Here is a 15,672-nt window from a genome sequence, read left to right on the forward strand (position 1 = left end):
AAAAGCATTACTACAGATAAAGAAGATGTTATCATGATTAAAAAATGTTTAATTCACCAAGAAGATATACCAGTTCTAAATGTGTATGCTTCTAGTAAGAAGGTCCCAAAATAAAGCAAAAATTTAATTACAAAAGGAAAGCCCAGTCCTTGATCACGGTAGAGATTTTACTTATTTATTTGTTGGTTTATTTATTTATTTAACAGACAAGGTCTCACTCTGTCGCTCAGGCTGGAGTGTAGTGGTGTGATAATAGCTCACTGTAACCTTGAATTCCTGGCCTCAAGCCGTCCTCCCCGCTTAGCCTCCCAAAACGCTGGGATGTTAGGCATGAACTGCCATACCCAGCCCATAGGGGAGATTTTGACAAACCTTGCTCAGTAACTGATAGTACAAACAGACAAAGGTATCAGTAAGGATATAGAACATTTGTACAACTCAACTAACAAACATGACCTAATAGGCATAGAAAGAATAATGTAGCCAACAAGTATAGAGAATAACTTCTTTATCAATTCCAATAAGATAGTTACAAAAGATTAACTGTAGATTGGGCCATAAAGCAAGTTTCAACAAATTTCAAAAAATGGTGCATGGTCTCTACCTCAATGCCAATAAGCTAAAAATCAATACTAAAAAGATAATGTAAAAGTCTCTTTGTGTTTGGATTTAAAAATAACTAATAATAATAATTTTTACTTTTATTTTAGATTCAGGGGGCACATGTGCAGGTTTGTTATGCAGGTATATTGCATGGGGCTGAGGTTTGGGGTACAGATTCCTTCACTCAGGTAGTAAGCATAGTACCAAATAGGTAGTTTTTCAACCCACACTCACATCCCCATCTTCCCACAGTAGTCCACAGTGTCTACTGTTCCATCTTATAAGTGAAAACATGCAGTATTTGATATTCGGTTCCTGTTATTATGATCTCCAGCTGCATCCATGTTGCTGCAAAGGACATTGATTTTATTCTTTTTTGTGGCTGCATAGTATTCCCTGGTGTATATGTACCATATTTTATTTATCCAATTCACCATTGATGGGCACCTAGGCCAATTCCATGTCTTTGCTATTGTGAATAGTGAAAATAAGACAATATTTTGAACTGAATTACAATGAAAATGCTATATACCAAAACTTGTGGGACACAGATAAAGCAGCATTCATTAAGAAATTTATACCCTTAAATGTATGTATTAGAAAAAGGAGAAAGCCTGAGGTGGGGCACGGTGGCTCACACCTGTAATCCCAGCACTTTGGGAGGCCAAGGAGGGTGGATCATGAGGTCAGGAGATTGAGACCATCCTGGCTAACATGGTGAAACCCCGTCTCTACTAAAAATACAAAAAATTAGCCGGGCGTGGTGGCACACGCCTGTAGTCCCAGCTACTTGGAGGCTGAGGCAGGAGAAAGGCGTGAACCCGGGAGGCAGAGCTTGCAGTGAGCCGAGATCACACCACTGCACTATAGCCTGGGCGACAGAGCAAGACTGTGTCTCAAAAAAAATTAATGAGCTAAGCATCCATATCAAGAAGCTAGAAAAAGAACAGCAAATTTAAACCAAAGGAAGTAGAAGGAATGAAATACCAAAGAGTAGAAATCATGAAATAAAAAACAAAGATGTAATAGAGAAGTTCAACAAAACCAAAAGTTGGTTCTCTAAAAAGATTGATGAAATTGATAAATCCATGTCAATGCTGATAGAGAAAAAATGAGAGAAGACACAAACTTATTAGTGTCAGAAATTTTAAAAAAGATATCACTATAGATCCTTCTGATGTGACAAAGATACTAAAATGATATTTTGATCAGTTTTATTGCAATAAATTTTAAAAATTAGATGAAACGAGCAAATTTTTAGAAAAATAAAACATATCAAAAAGATGCGGCCAGGCATGGTGGCTCACATTTATAATCCCAGCACTTTGGGAGGCTAAGGTAGTCAGATTGCTTGAGCCTAGGAGTTCAAGACCAACATGGGAAACATAGCGAGGCCCCATCTCCACAAAAATTTTAAAAAAGATGCAAGAAGAAATAGAAAATCTGAATAGTTCTAGAAATACTGAATAAACTGAATCTTTTAAAACTCCCCCACATCTCTCCCACTGCGTCACCCATCACACCATAGAAACTCTAGTTCTAGATAATTTCCCCTAAGAATTCTACCAAACATTTAGAGGCAAAATAATACCTATATTATAAAACTCTTCTAGACAGTAAAAATGAGGGACCACTCCTGCACTCCTCTGGTAAAGCCCACATTACCTAGATAAGGAAACACAACAAGAGCATTATGAATAAGAAAAATTACGGGCCTGTCTTTCTCAAGAACATAGATACAAACTATACTAACAAATTACTAGCAGACCGAACCTAGCAATAGAACATGGGAAAAAATAAAAAGATAATATACTTTTACCATATAAGATATTTTTCAGAAATGCAGTTATTTTGACAGTAGAAAATCAACCAATAGAATTTGCCACATTAACAGGAAAGGCAAGAAATATCATACAATCCTCCTTATAAATGCAGAAAAAAGGGGGGTTTTTTTGGTGTTTTTTTTTTTTTTTTTTTTTTTTTGAGACAGAGTCTTGCTCTTTCGCCCAGGCTAGATTGTAGTGGCACGTTCTCGGCTCACTGCAACCTCCGCCTCCCGGGTTCAAGCAATTCTTCTGCCTCAGCCTCCCGAGTAGCTGGGACTATAGGCGTGTGCCACCATGCCTGGCTAATTTTTGTATTTTTAGTAGAGAAGGGGTTTCACCATATTGGTCAGGCTGGTCTCGAACTCCTGACCTCGTGATCCACCTGCCTTGGCCTCCCAAAGTGCTGGGATTACAGGCGTGAGCTACCGCGCCCAGCCAGAAAAAATGTTTTATAAAAGTAACATTCATTTATAGATACGAACTCTTGGCAAACTTCTCTATTCTGATGGAAGTTATCTGCAAAAAACTTACAGCAAAAATTATACTTAGTGGTGAAATATAGAAATGGTGAAATATAGAAAGCTTTTCTTTGAGATCGGGAGAAAGAAAGATCCCTACAATGGTGCCAGCTATTCCAGCAAAACAAGAAAAAGGAAAAGAAATTAAAAGTAAAAGAAGTAGACAAGACAAAGTAAAATGAATTATTTGTAGATAATGTTACTGGGTACATAGAATAGAATAACAAACAGAAACTGAAATTCAGTGCTATTTACCATGGCACCAAAAAATATCAAGTACTCAGGAATGACTTTTTTAAAAAGAGCACAAGCTGTCCTGCAGAAAACTATTAAACATTACTGAGAGAAATATTTAAAAATAAACCAAAAAAAAAAAGAGAGAGAAATATACCATGTTCCAGAATTGGAAGGTTCAGTACTATAGAGATATAAATACTTCCCACATTGATCTTCAGATTCAATGCAATCATAATCAAAATCTGAAAAGTGTTTTTATTTGTCTGTTTGTGTTTGTGGAACTTGACAAATTAAAAGTTTATGGAAATTCCATAGTGAAAGTTTGTGGAATTCAAAGGCCCAAGAACTGTGACATGCTTGAAGATTGAGACTTGCTCTACTCTGTATTAAGACTTATAAACTGACAGTATATACAACTGAAAATAGTTGAAATAAAAATAAAACAGCATGACATAATAGAGGATCCAGAAACAAATCTTTGCGTATATGGAAATTTGATTTACAACAAAGGTAACCTTGTAAGACAGTGGAAAAAGAATGATCTCTTCAATAAATGGTACAGGGATAAAGGGATACCTGTATTTGCAAAAATGAAACTTGGCTGACCTGAGGTCAGGAGTTGGAGACCAGCCTGGCCAACAGGGTGAAAGCCCATCTCTGTTAAAAATACAAAAATTAGCAGGGCGTCGTGATGCGTGCCTGTAATCCCAGCTACTCAGGAGGCTAAGGTGGGTGAATCGCTTGAACCCGGGAGGCAGAGGTTGCAGTGAGCCGGGATTGTGCCACTGCACTCCAGCCTGGGCAACAAGAGTGAAACTCTGTCTCAAACAAACAAACAAACACTCCTACAAATCATTAAGCAAAAGACAGACAAACACAGTAGAAAAGTGGGCAAGAGATTTGAACAAGCATTTAGGAAAAGAGTGCAAATAAATGTACAAAAGGGGCTCAATCTTATTAGTGAGAAAGGAAATGGAAATGAAAACCACAAGGAGATACCATTATACTCCCACTAGAATGGCCAAAGTTTAAGAGTGACAATACTAAGTCTTTGCAAGGATATGGAACAACAGGAACTTTCACACTGCTAGTGGGAGTGTGAAATAGAACATTTTCAAAAATAATTGAGCATTATCTACCAAAGTGGAGGATATGCATAACGCTGAGAACCAAAAATTCCACTCCAAGATTTATACCAGTCAGAAATGCATGTACATGCATAAACTGCTCATAGCAGCAAATACTCATTAACAATAGAATGGGTAAGTACGTTTTAACATACAAATGCGGCCGGGCGTGGTGGCTCATACCTGTAATCCCAGCACTTTGGGAGGCTGAGGCTGGCGGATCCCCTGAGGTCAGGAGTTCGAGACCAGCCTGGCCAACATGGTGAAACCCCGTCTGCTGAAAATACAAAATTAGCCGGCAAGGTGGTGGGCACCTGTAATCCAACTACCTGGGAGGCTGAGGCACAAGAATCTCTTGAACCCGGGAGGCAGAGGTGGCAGGGAGCCGAGATTGTGCTACTGCACTCCAGCCTAGGCAATAGAGAGAGACTCCGTCTCAAAAGAAAAAAAATGCAATGGAACACTAGTGTACAGCAATGCAAATGAACCACCTGTAGCTTATATCCAACAACATGGTTGAATCTCGGAAACATAATGATGAGCAAATGAAACCAGACACAAAGGAACACTTTCTATGTTATCTCATTTATATAAAATTCAAAAACAGGCAAAACTGAACTAGTATGTTTAGGGATGCCTACCTAGGCTGTAAAAGTATAAGAGAATGCTAAGGAATTACTACCAAGAAGTTAGGTTAGTGGGGAGAAGAGTGGGAATGGGTGGGATACAGGGGGGTGCTTTGGTGGTGCTGGCAATGTTATGGTTCTTTTTTTTTACTTTTTCAAAAATAAGTTTTTAAAGAAAAATTAGAGATGGGGGTCTCACTATGTTGGCCATAGTAGTCTCAAAATTTTTCTGGTTCTTGATTATAGAGTGGTCATTACACAAGTGTTTGCTTCATGATAACTCACTAAACTATATAATTACGTTTTACAATTTTATTTATTTTTAACAGCTTTATTAAGGTATAATTCACCCATTTAAACGGTACAAGTCTCTGGCATTTGGTATATTAAATTATTAATTTTTTGAAATTGTAGTAAAACATATATACCACAGAAAATTTGCCATTTTAACCATTTTCAGCATACAATTCAATTGCATTAAGTACATTCACACTGTTGTGCAACCTTCACACTATCTGCTTCCAAAACTTCATAAACCCAAACAGAAACTCGGTACCCATTAAGCATTAACTCCCCATTCTCCCCTCTCCCTAGCCTTTGGTGACTTCTATTCGGCTTTGTCTCTTTAGTAACTTCTATTCGGCTTTGTCTCTATGAATTTGCCTATTCTAGATTTTTTTTTTTGGAGGCGTTGAGATCTGCTTGATTTATTCCAATTATTTAATACCCACAATGTCGCAACTGTGATCCCAAAGTGTGCAAAGTTAAAGCCTTAAACTGCAGCTGAGGAGAGGGCAGGAATGGCACACCTGGGGATGGTGGTGAGTCAGGAACGACGGGCAGGTGGACATGACCAGGGCAGTGTCCTCCCCAGGGCCAGGGACAGGGGAGTGGCCTGAGGAGCAGGACTCAATTGGAGCCCAGGGCCGGAGAAGCGGGCAGAGACCTCCCGCTGGCCTAGGTCAGGAGCTCAGAAGTGCCACATGGCTGAGGGGGCAGCGGCCTGGGAAGGGCCAGAGGCAGGGCCAGGAGAGCGCCATTTCTTGGGGAGCTAGTGGGCAGGGAGGTGTCCTACAGGAGAAGCCAGGAGGGGCGGCCTGCCCCTGGGGTAGGGGCCGGGCTGGAGCAGGCTGCAGCAAGAAAGACCTGAGGCAGGCGCAGGGCCTGAGAGCCTGGCTGGCTGGGCTGGGCTTCCCAGGGCAGCCTGGCCCAGGAAGCAGTCCTGACTCTGTTGGGGATGCCCAGCGAGGGGCAGCAGTCCCCTCAGGGCCTCCCCTCCTCTCTCCCTTGAAAGGAGCTAGGGAACCCATAGTGTAAATCTGCGGATCACTCAGTTACCGAGGGAGGCTGTGCCCGAAGGGGGAAACCGGGGCACGCCCCTTCAACCACCTAGGCCTCCACCACTGTCCTCAGTACAGCCGCTTCTCGTAAGAGTGCAGGCCGTGGACGCCACCCTCGATCTGGGCCGACACGGTCCGCTTCTCAAACTTGAGCTCTCCTGAGTACATCATGGACCGAAGGACAGCCAGGCTTCGGGCCCCGATATCCTGGCAACTGCGCTGGATGCTCGCTATGAGGTAGGGCACGAACTTCTGAATGGGCCCTTTGTCCTGGATGGAGCCCGAGATACCCTGCGCGAACTTCACCTTATCCCCCTCGCTGAAGTATCGTTTCTGGCTGCTGCTGCTCTTCTCCATGGCATCCAGCGAGCTCATGCCCTGATACTTCTTGAGCGGCACCCCGTCTGAGAAGTTTTCACCGGAGGCCTCCGTGGTGGCGGCCAGCAGGGAGCCCATCATCACTGTGGAGGCTCCAAGGGCCAGGGCCTTGACCACGTGCCCCACGGTCTGGATGCCGCCATCAGCTATGATGGGCACACCAAAACGCCGGGCATACTCGGCCACCTTGTACACAGCAGTGCCGTGGGTCCGACCACAGGCCATCACTTCCGGAGTGATGCAAATGGAGCCGCAGCCCATGCCCACGTGCAGCCCATCCACACCAGCGTCAATCAGGTTCTTGGCCTGGGCTGCTGTCACCACGTTCCCCCCGATCACCTGGAGGTGGGGGTACTTCTGTTTGATGTAATGCACCATGGGAATCTGATACACCGAGTTCCCTTGGGACGAGTCCAAGACTATGACATCGACGCCCGCCTGGGTGAGCAGGCCCAGGCGGAATTTGTCATCTTCACAGGTGCCCACAACTGCCCCGCACAGCAGCTGCTTGTGGGAATCCTTGGAGGTCAGAGGGTAGTCTCGGTTCTTCTTCAGGTCGGTGCGGGCGATGATGGCCACCAGCTCATCATGATCATTGACAACAGGCAGCTTCCCTTTCTTGCTATGCTGCAGGATCTCATTTGCCTCTTTGAACGTCACGCCTGCTGGAGCCACCACTAGCTCCATCCTTGGCGTCATCACCTCACTGAGGAGGGTGGTGTGGTCCTTCTCAGCAAGGAAGTCGATGTCTCGGGAGGTGACGATGCCCACCAGCTTGCTGCCCATGGTGCCCGTCTCAGTGATGGGGATGCCAGAGAAGCCATGCCGCATCTTGGCCTCCAGCACATCACCCACCGTGTGCGAGGGGCTCAGCACCACAGGGTCTGTGATGAAGCCCTGTTCAAACTTCTTGACCTTCTGCACCTTGTTGGCCTGGAACTCTGGGGTGCAGCTGTGGTGAATGAAACCAATACCTCCCATCAGAGCCATCGCGATGGCCATATCGACCTCTATCACAGTGTCCGTGGGAAAGAAGATCAGTGGCGTCTTCAGCGTGATCTTCCGGGTCAGGGCTGAGGTCAGGTCCACCTCACCAGCTAGGAAGTCTATGAATCCTGGGAGAATCAGGAAATCGTTGTAGGTGAGGCCGTCGGTGCTGGCGAAGAGCTGCTGTGCGGTGAGCCCATCCTCGGGCATGTAGCGGGTGCTGCCGCTGATGAGGTAGTCCGCCATGCTGCCAGCGACACCCTGCGACCTGAGGTAAACACCCGCGCGGCCACCCGCCTCTAACGCTGCCGCTGCTGACGCCACGCCGCGGTCACGCTGCCGCTGCTGACGCCACGCCGCGGTCACGCTGCCGCTGCTGACGCCACGCCGCGGTCACGCTGCCGCTGCTGACGCCACGCCGCGGTCACGCTGCCGCTGCTGACGCCACGCCGCGGTCACGCTGCCGCTGCTGACGCCACGCCGCGGTCACGCTGCCGCTGCTGACGCCACGCCGCGGTCACGCTGCCGCTGCTGACGCCACGCCGCGGTCACGCTGCCGCTGCTGACGCCACGCCGCGGTCACGCTGCCGCTGCTGACGCCACGCCGCGGTCACGCTGCCGCTGCTGACGCCACGCCGCGGGTCGGGCGGGTCAGGGGCTTATTCTAGATATTTCGTATAAGTGGAATCATACAGCATTTGTCTTTTTGTGTCTGGCTTCTTTCACTTAGCATAGCATTTTTAAGATTCATCCATGTTGTAGCATGTATCAGAATTTCGTTCCTTCGTGTAACTAAATACTGTTCTATGATAGGGATAGACAGTTGGCTCTGGTATTGTGGGTTTTCAGATTCAATCAACCTCGGATTGAAAATATTGAAGGACTATACGTAGTGGCCCATGTATGTAGTCTCAGCTACTTGATAGGAATGTGGGAGGATCCTTGGAGCTCAGGAGCTTGAGACCAGTCTGGGCAACATAGTGAGATCTCCCATCTGTAAAAAAATAAAAAGAAAATATTACCCCCCCAAAAAAAGCCCAATAAAAATAATACAAATAAAAAGCAATATGCTATAACAACTGTTTACATGGCATTTACATTGTATTAGGTATGATATAAGTAATCTAGAGATGATTTAAAGTATATGTATATGCAAGTACAACACCATTTTATTTAAGGGACTTGAGCATCCCAAGATTTTGGTATCTGCTGGGGTCCTGGAACCAGTCCACCCATGGATACTGAGGAATGACTGTATTATGTTTTGTCTATCCGTTCATCTGCTGATAGACACTTGGGTTGTTTCCACCTTTTGGCGATTGTGAATAGTGCTGCTGTGAATATTGGCACACAATGTTGGCATACTCTCTTTGAATCCTTGCTTTTCATTCCTTTGGGCATATACCCAGGAGTGGGATTGCTGGGTCCTATGAGTATATTAATGTTTTCAGCATTTTTCTACAAGCTTTACATTTCACAATGAAAAAAAGAGAGAGGGAGGTGAGAAGAGGAAAAGGAGACAGCAGATATAGACAATTCTTTTGAATTTTTTTTTTTTTTTTTTTTTTTAAAGTCAGGGCCGGACCTGAGTTCCTGGGCTCAAGCAATCCGCCTGCCTCAGCCTCCCAAGTAGCTGGGACTACAGACGCATGCCATCCGCCTGGCCTCTTTTGAATATTTTGTTTCTATGGGAAGCAGAGAAGTGGGCAGTGGCTGCAGGAGGAAGTGGGCTCAAGGGAAAGTTTTTTAAGATAGGAGAAATCAGAAACGTTCTTATGCTAATGAGAGTGATGTAGTGAAGAGGGAATATTTAACAGCGCAGGAAAGGAGAGAATTGAGGGAGCTGTCCTTGCATGGATGAGAGGGGATGGTGATGGTTTGAGCTAAGAGCAGGGAACAGTTCATCCCAAGTGGCAAGTGGGAAGGCAGATTGGTGGGTAGATGTGGTGGCAGAGGCTGCCAAAGTCTTTTTTCTTTTTTTCTTTTTTTTTGAGACGGAGTCTCGCTCTGTTGCCCAGGCTGGAGTGCAGTGGCGCATCTCGGCTCACTGCAAGCTCCGCCTCCCGGGTTCACACCATTCTCCTGCCTCAGCCTCCGGAGTAGCTGGGACTACAGGCGCCCGCCACCACTCCCACCTAATTTTTTGTATTTTTAGTAGAAACTGGGTTTCACCGTGTTAGCCAGGATGGTGTCGATCTCCTGACCTCGTGATCCCCCCTCCTCGGCCTCCCAAAGTGCTGGGATTACAGGCGTGAGCCACTGCGCCCGGCAAAGTCCTTTTTCGATGGTTTCAGTTTGCTGGACAAGCCAGGAACAAGGCCATTGGTTGCAAGGGAGGAGGAGCTCTTGTAGGTGGCAGCGCACGGAGGAGGTGGGAAGTTGTCACCTAGGAGAGTGGAAGGGGGAATGGACTGGGGATATATAAGACGATGGCTGGATGGCATTTAGGGTGCAAATGAAGGTCCTAGTCAGATTCATTTACCCATGGATAGACCCGGCTCCCTCTTGGATTAATTCCCGCTTCCCCAGAAGCCCTTAACTGCATCAACAAAGATCAATGGCAAGTCCTCAGTACTTTGCCCTCTCCTAGCAGGAGTCAAGAGGGGGCTGCGAGCCTGGGACAAAAATCACACCCCTGCCCCAGGCCTTCTACCTGACCCCTTTCATCGGGGATCAAGAGGGGCCATTAAGGGTTAAACATTTACTGGGCAACCACCAGAAGCCAGGTAATAGCACTAATACCTACTATTTACTTACTATATGCACGGTGCTGAGTACTTTACATTTATTGTCTAGTTTAACCCTTTAAATAACTCCATGAGCAAAGTACTATTAATTGGCCCATTTTACAGGCGAGAAAATGGAGGCTCAGAAGATTTAAACCCTTGTTTATAAATTCCAGAATCTAAACCCTTAAGACCTGGTGGATGACCTGAATATAAAATCCAGATCCAGTCCCAGACCTCAGGCATACAAACAAGTTATTGAACTGCACTTTGCGCATTTATTCTTTTGCCCTGGTCTCCCCAGTCCTCTTTCTACTTTTGATAAATGCAGACCCCACCCTCTCCCAGACCTCACCCTCTTCCTTTCCCTTTAGCTAAGCTAAGGTAACCAAAAGGCCAAGTTTGCCCAGGACTGATGGGTTTCCTGGGACTAGAGATTTTCGATGCTAAAGTTGAGACCGTACCAGACAAAAGACCATTTCGTCTCCCTAGCTGCAGCTTACGCATGAGTTCTTCCTTTCTCTCTCCCTCTTTCCCTCTTCTTCAGTGTTTTTGTTTGTTTGTTTGTTTTTGAGACAGGTGACAGACTCGCTCTGTCGGCCAGGCTGGAGTGCAGTGGCGCCATCTCAGTTTACTACAACCTCCACCGCCTGGGTTCAAGCAATTCTCCTTGCCTCTGCCTCCCAAGTAACTGGGACTATAGGCACCTGCCATCACGCCCTGGTAATTTTTGTATTTTTAGTAGAGATGTGATTTTGCTATGTTGGCCAGGCTGGTCTCGAACTCCTGGCCTCAAGTGATCCACCCACCTCAGCCTCTCAAAGCGCTGGGATTACAGGCGTGAGCCACCGTGCCCAGCCTTTCAGTGTTTTTGCTTCTCATTTCAGGCATGGCATTTCTTTTACCTCCACTGCCTCCTTGGGGGCCACAAATACTTCCTGGGTACCTTCTGGGAACCCAGCACCCTGGTTGGAACAGACTAGAAGTTGCAGCAAGAGTTTGGGAAGGGCATTTCTTTTTTTAAAAAAATTTTGGGGCTGGCACGGGGGCTCACGCCTGTAATCTCAGCCTTTGGGAGGCAGAGGTGGGTGGATCGCCTGAGGTCAGTAGTTTGGGACCAGCCTGGCCAACATGGTGAAAACCCATCTCTACTAAAAATGCAAAAATTAGCCAGGCGTGGTGGTGGGTGCCTGTAATCTCAGCTACTTGTGAGGCTGAGGTGGGAGAATTGCTTGAACCTGGGAGGCAGAGGCTGTAGTGAGCCGAGATTGCGCCGCTGCACTCCAGCCTGGGTGACAGAGCGAGACTCCATCTAAAAAAAAAAAAAATTAACTCTTGTTTTAGATTCAAGAGGTACATGTGTAGGTTTGTTACATGAGTATATTGCAGGATGCTGAGGTTTGGGGCATGATTGATCCTATCACTCAAGGTGGTGAGCATAGTACTCAATGGGTAGTTTTTCAGTCCTTTTCTCTCTCCCTCCCTTCTGCCTCTATTAGGCCCTGATGTCTATCGTTCTCTTCTTTATGTCCATGTGTACCCAATGCTTAGCTTCCACTTATAAGCGAGAACATGTAGTATTTAGTTTTCTCTTTCTGCATTAATTCACTTAGGATAATGGCCTCCAGATGCATCCAGGTTGCTGCAAAGGACATGATTTCATTCTTTTTTATGGCTACATAATATTCCACGATGTATATGTACCACATTTTCTTTATCTAGTCCACCGTTGATGGGCACCTAGGTTGATTCCATGTCTTTACTATTATAGATAGTGCTGTGATGAATATACAAGTGTATGTGTCTTTTTGGTAGAATGATTTATTTTCCTTTGAATATATACCCAGTAATAGGATTTCTGGGTTGAATGGTAATTCTATTTTTAGGTCTTTGAGAAATCTCCAAACTGCTTTCCACAGTGGTCGAACTAATTTACATTCCCACCAACAGTGTATAAACATTCTCTTTTCTCCACAGCCTCATCAATATCTGTTATTTTTTGACTTTTTGACTTTTTAATAATAGCCATTCTGACTGGTGTGAGATGATACTAATTGTGGTTTTGATTTCCATTTCTCTGATGCTTAGTGATGTAGAGCATTTTTTCATATGTTTGTTGGCTACTTGTATGTCTTCTTTTGAGAAGTATCTGCTCATGTTCTTTGCCCATTTTTTTAAAATGGAGTTTTGTTTTTTGCTTGTTGAATTGTTTAAGTTCCTTATAAATTCTGGATATTAGACCTGTCAGATGCATAGTTTGTAAGTATTTTCTCCCATTTTGTAGCTTGTCTGTTTACTCTGTTGATAGTTTATTTTGCCGTGCAGAAGCTTTGTAGTTTAATTAGGTCTCACTTGTCAATTTTTGCTTTTGTTGCAATTGCTTTTGAGGACTTAGTTATAAATTCTTTTCCAAGGCTGATGTCCAAAAGGGTATTGCCTAGATTTTCTTCTAGGATTTTTATAGTTTAAGGTTTTACATTTAAGTCTTTAATCCATCTTGAGTTAATTTTTGTATATGGTGAAAGGTAGGGATTCAGTTTCAATCTTCTGCATATAGCTAGCCAGTAATCCCAGCACCATTTATTGAATAGGGAGTCCTTTCTCCATTGCTTATTTTTGTTGACTTTGTCAAAGATCAGTTGGTTTTAGGTGTGTGGTTTTATTTCTGGGTTATCTATTCTGTTTCATTGGCCTATGTATCTGTGTACCAGTACCATACTGTTTTGGTTACTGTAGCCTTGTAGTGTAGTTTGAAGTTGAGTAATGTGATGGAACAGGGCATTTCTTGAACAGGGCTTAGTACTTTGGGTGCTCATAGTTGACCTGAACATCACTCCCAAGTGGACACATTATTCGCATAAACAGTGAGGATATTCTGGACTTGACTGACACCTGGGGATAAAGAAAAGGACAATCCCTCAAGCAGGTTCCCCTTCAATTCCTTCTTTCCTTCCTTCCTTCCTTCCTTCCTTCAATACTTATTGAGGACCAGTGATGCTCTAGATTCTTTTCTAGGCAGCAGTGAGTAAGCCAGATAGAATCCTTGCCATCATGGGACTTACATTCCCTGGTCCTTCTGTCTCCTTGAGGAAACATCTTGAGATAGGTGATCAAGTCTTCCCTGTATTTCAGTTCCCAGCACCTTGCATGGGATCTGTTACATAGATGTTCAATAAATGTTGACAGAATGGCTGTTTGAATGAAGGCATGAATAGATAAATAAGTGATGTTAAATGCCTTAAGTTCCATCCTGAGAGGTCCACTAACTTTGATAAAGGCTTCCCATGTTGAAGGCAGGTATCACTGAGAGGAATAGTGGCCAACTGTGCTTAGTGCAAAATTGACAGCTGATGGAAGAGTTTGGGTTTCAAGGGGCTGCAATGGAATGCCAAAGCAAAGGGGATGTATTAGGCCGTTCTCACATTGCTATAAAGAAATACCTGAGACTGGGTAATTTATAAAGAAAAGAGGTGTAATTTTCTCATGGTTCTGCAGGCTGTACAGGAAGCATAGTGGCTTCTGCTTCTGGGGAGGCCTCAGGAGGCTTCCAATCATGGTGGAAGGCAAAGGGAGAGCGAGACGTCTCACAGAGCCAGAGCAGGAGAAAGTGGGTAGGGAAGATGCTCACACTTTTAAACAATCAGATCTCATGAGAACTCCCTGACTACCACGAGAACGAGAACGGCACCAAGGGGGATGATGCTAAACCATTCATGAGAAATCCACCCCCATGATCCAACCATCTCCCACCAGGCCCCACCTCCAACATTGGGGGTTACAACTGAATTTGAGATTTGGGTGGGGATACAGTTTCAAATGATATCAGGGGACTTTAGGGGAGCCAGGCCTGCATGTGGTCCTGAATAATTAGGAGACAACAGAAGGCATTGAGCAGCTGGGGAGAGAAACCCTGGAGGAATGTCAGGCACAAACAAAGCCACCCACAGCCACCCTTGTTGCACTGCTTTCCTGGCCCTGGAGGAGGCAGGGCTGGGAGGAAGGTGCTGGCAGGGGAAAGAGTGCAGGATGTCCCTCAGAACAAATCCTGATCCCTACACTGAACAAACTGCACCCGGGAAAGAACAGGGGCTCTGGAGCTGACCTATTGGCTTCAAATCCAGCTCCGTCACCAACTGTGCTACCTTGAGCAAGTCACTTAGCTCCTCTGTGTCCCACTTTCCCCACTCCTTAAATGAGGTAATGATGCCGATCTCAGAGGGTTGTTCTAAGGATCATCTAGGCTAAGTGATGTTAAAGGAAAAAAATACCTAATCTAAAAAGATTGATCATAGAAGTAGAGAGTATAATGGTGGTTATCAGAGGGTGGGGTGCTTAGCAGGGATGGGGAGAGGTTGGTCAGAGGATATATACTTAACAGTTAAGAGGAAGAAATGTCAAAAGATCTATCATACAGTAAAGTGACTATAGTTAATGACGATGTACAGATGCTTCTTGTGCGCTTTTGACTTGTGACATTTTCATTGGGACCTAACCCCAGTATAAGTTGAGGAGTGTAAGTAAATGAGGAGTAGTAAGTTGAGGAGTGTAATGACTGTGTATCACTTTCACTCCACTGTAAATTCAAAAAGTTGTAAATCGAACCATCGTAAGTCAGGACCGTCTGTACTGTTCTTGAAAAATGTAAAGAGAGTGAATATTATGGGCTGTTGCCAGAAAGTGGTAACTGCAAAGTAATGCATTTGTTAATTGACTTGATTTAGCCATTCTACAACGTATATATTCTTCAAGACATCATGTTGTACATGATGAAAACATGTTATCTGCCAATTTAAAAAATACCTAAAACAAATTCAATGACACCTTGTTAAAGCACGCTAAGCCAGACTTTATTCAGGATCATCGAGATAGGTATAGGGACCACTACAATGGGATTTTGCAGTGGAGGAAAGAGATTGGGCTCATCCCCAAGTACAGCATGGGCAAGTAAGAATTTCCAGTCAAGGGGCAGGGTGAGGTCAGTGGATGGAAAATTACTAAGAAAGAACATCGTGGTACCCATTCTGCCTAAACCAACCTGGCAGGACTCTTGCTGAAGGCTGGCCAGGGTGATCAGACATCACTCTGGGATGGTGGAGGGTGAGGAACTGATCAGATATTGAGAGTAGGGGGTTCTTACTAATATGGGTTTTTACAAGGATGGGCACAGATGGACCTAGAAGAAGGTTGAGGAGTCTAACTAACATTTGGTCCAACAAAAAATCTTTGTCAGTGGTTCTCAGTGTGGTCTTCAGACGATCAGCAGCATCACCTGTGAACTCATTAGAAATACAAATTCTCAGGCTC

The 15,672-nt window shown here is 44.7% G+C and overlaps 1 protein-coding gene across 1 annotated transcript; it reads right to left on the bottom strand.

Moving 5' to 3' along the window:
- Positions 1-5,242: 5,242 nt before the first annotated feature.
- On the bottom strand, positions 5,243-7,959 carry LOC129024678 (inosine-5'-monophosphate dehydrogenase 1-like). The gene has a single exon (XM_054471845.1). The coding sequence runs from the start codon at positions 7,886-7,888 to the stop codon at positions 6,347-6,349; it is 1,542 nt and encodes a 513-aa protein (XP_054327820.1). The 5' UTR covers positions 7,889-7,959; the 3' UTR covers positions 5,243-6,346.
- Positions 7,960-15,672: the final 7,713 nt, after the last annotated feature.

The sequence above is a fragment of the Pongo pygmaeus genome, chromosome X, assembly GCF_028885625.2.
Source record: "Pongo pygmaeus isolate AG05252 chromosome X, NHGRI_mPonPyg2-v2.0_pri, whole genome shotgun sequence".
In the NCBI taxonomy this organism is placed as follows: Eukaryota; Metazoa; Chordata; class Mammalia; order Primates; family Hominidae; genus Pongo; species Pongo pygmaeus.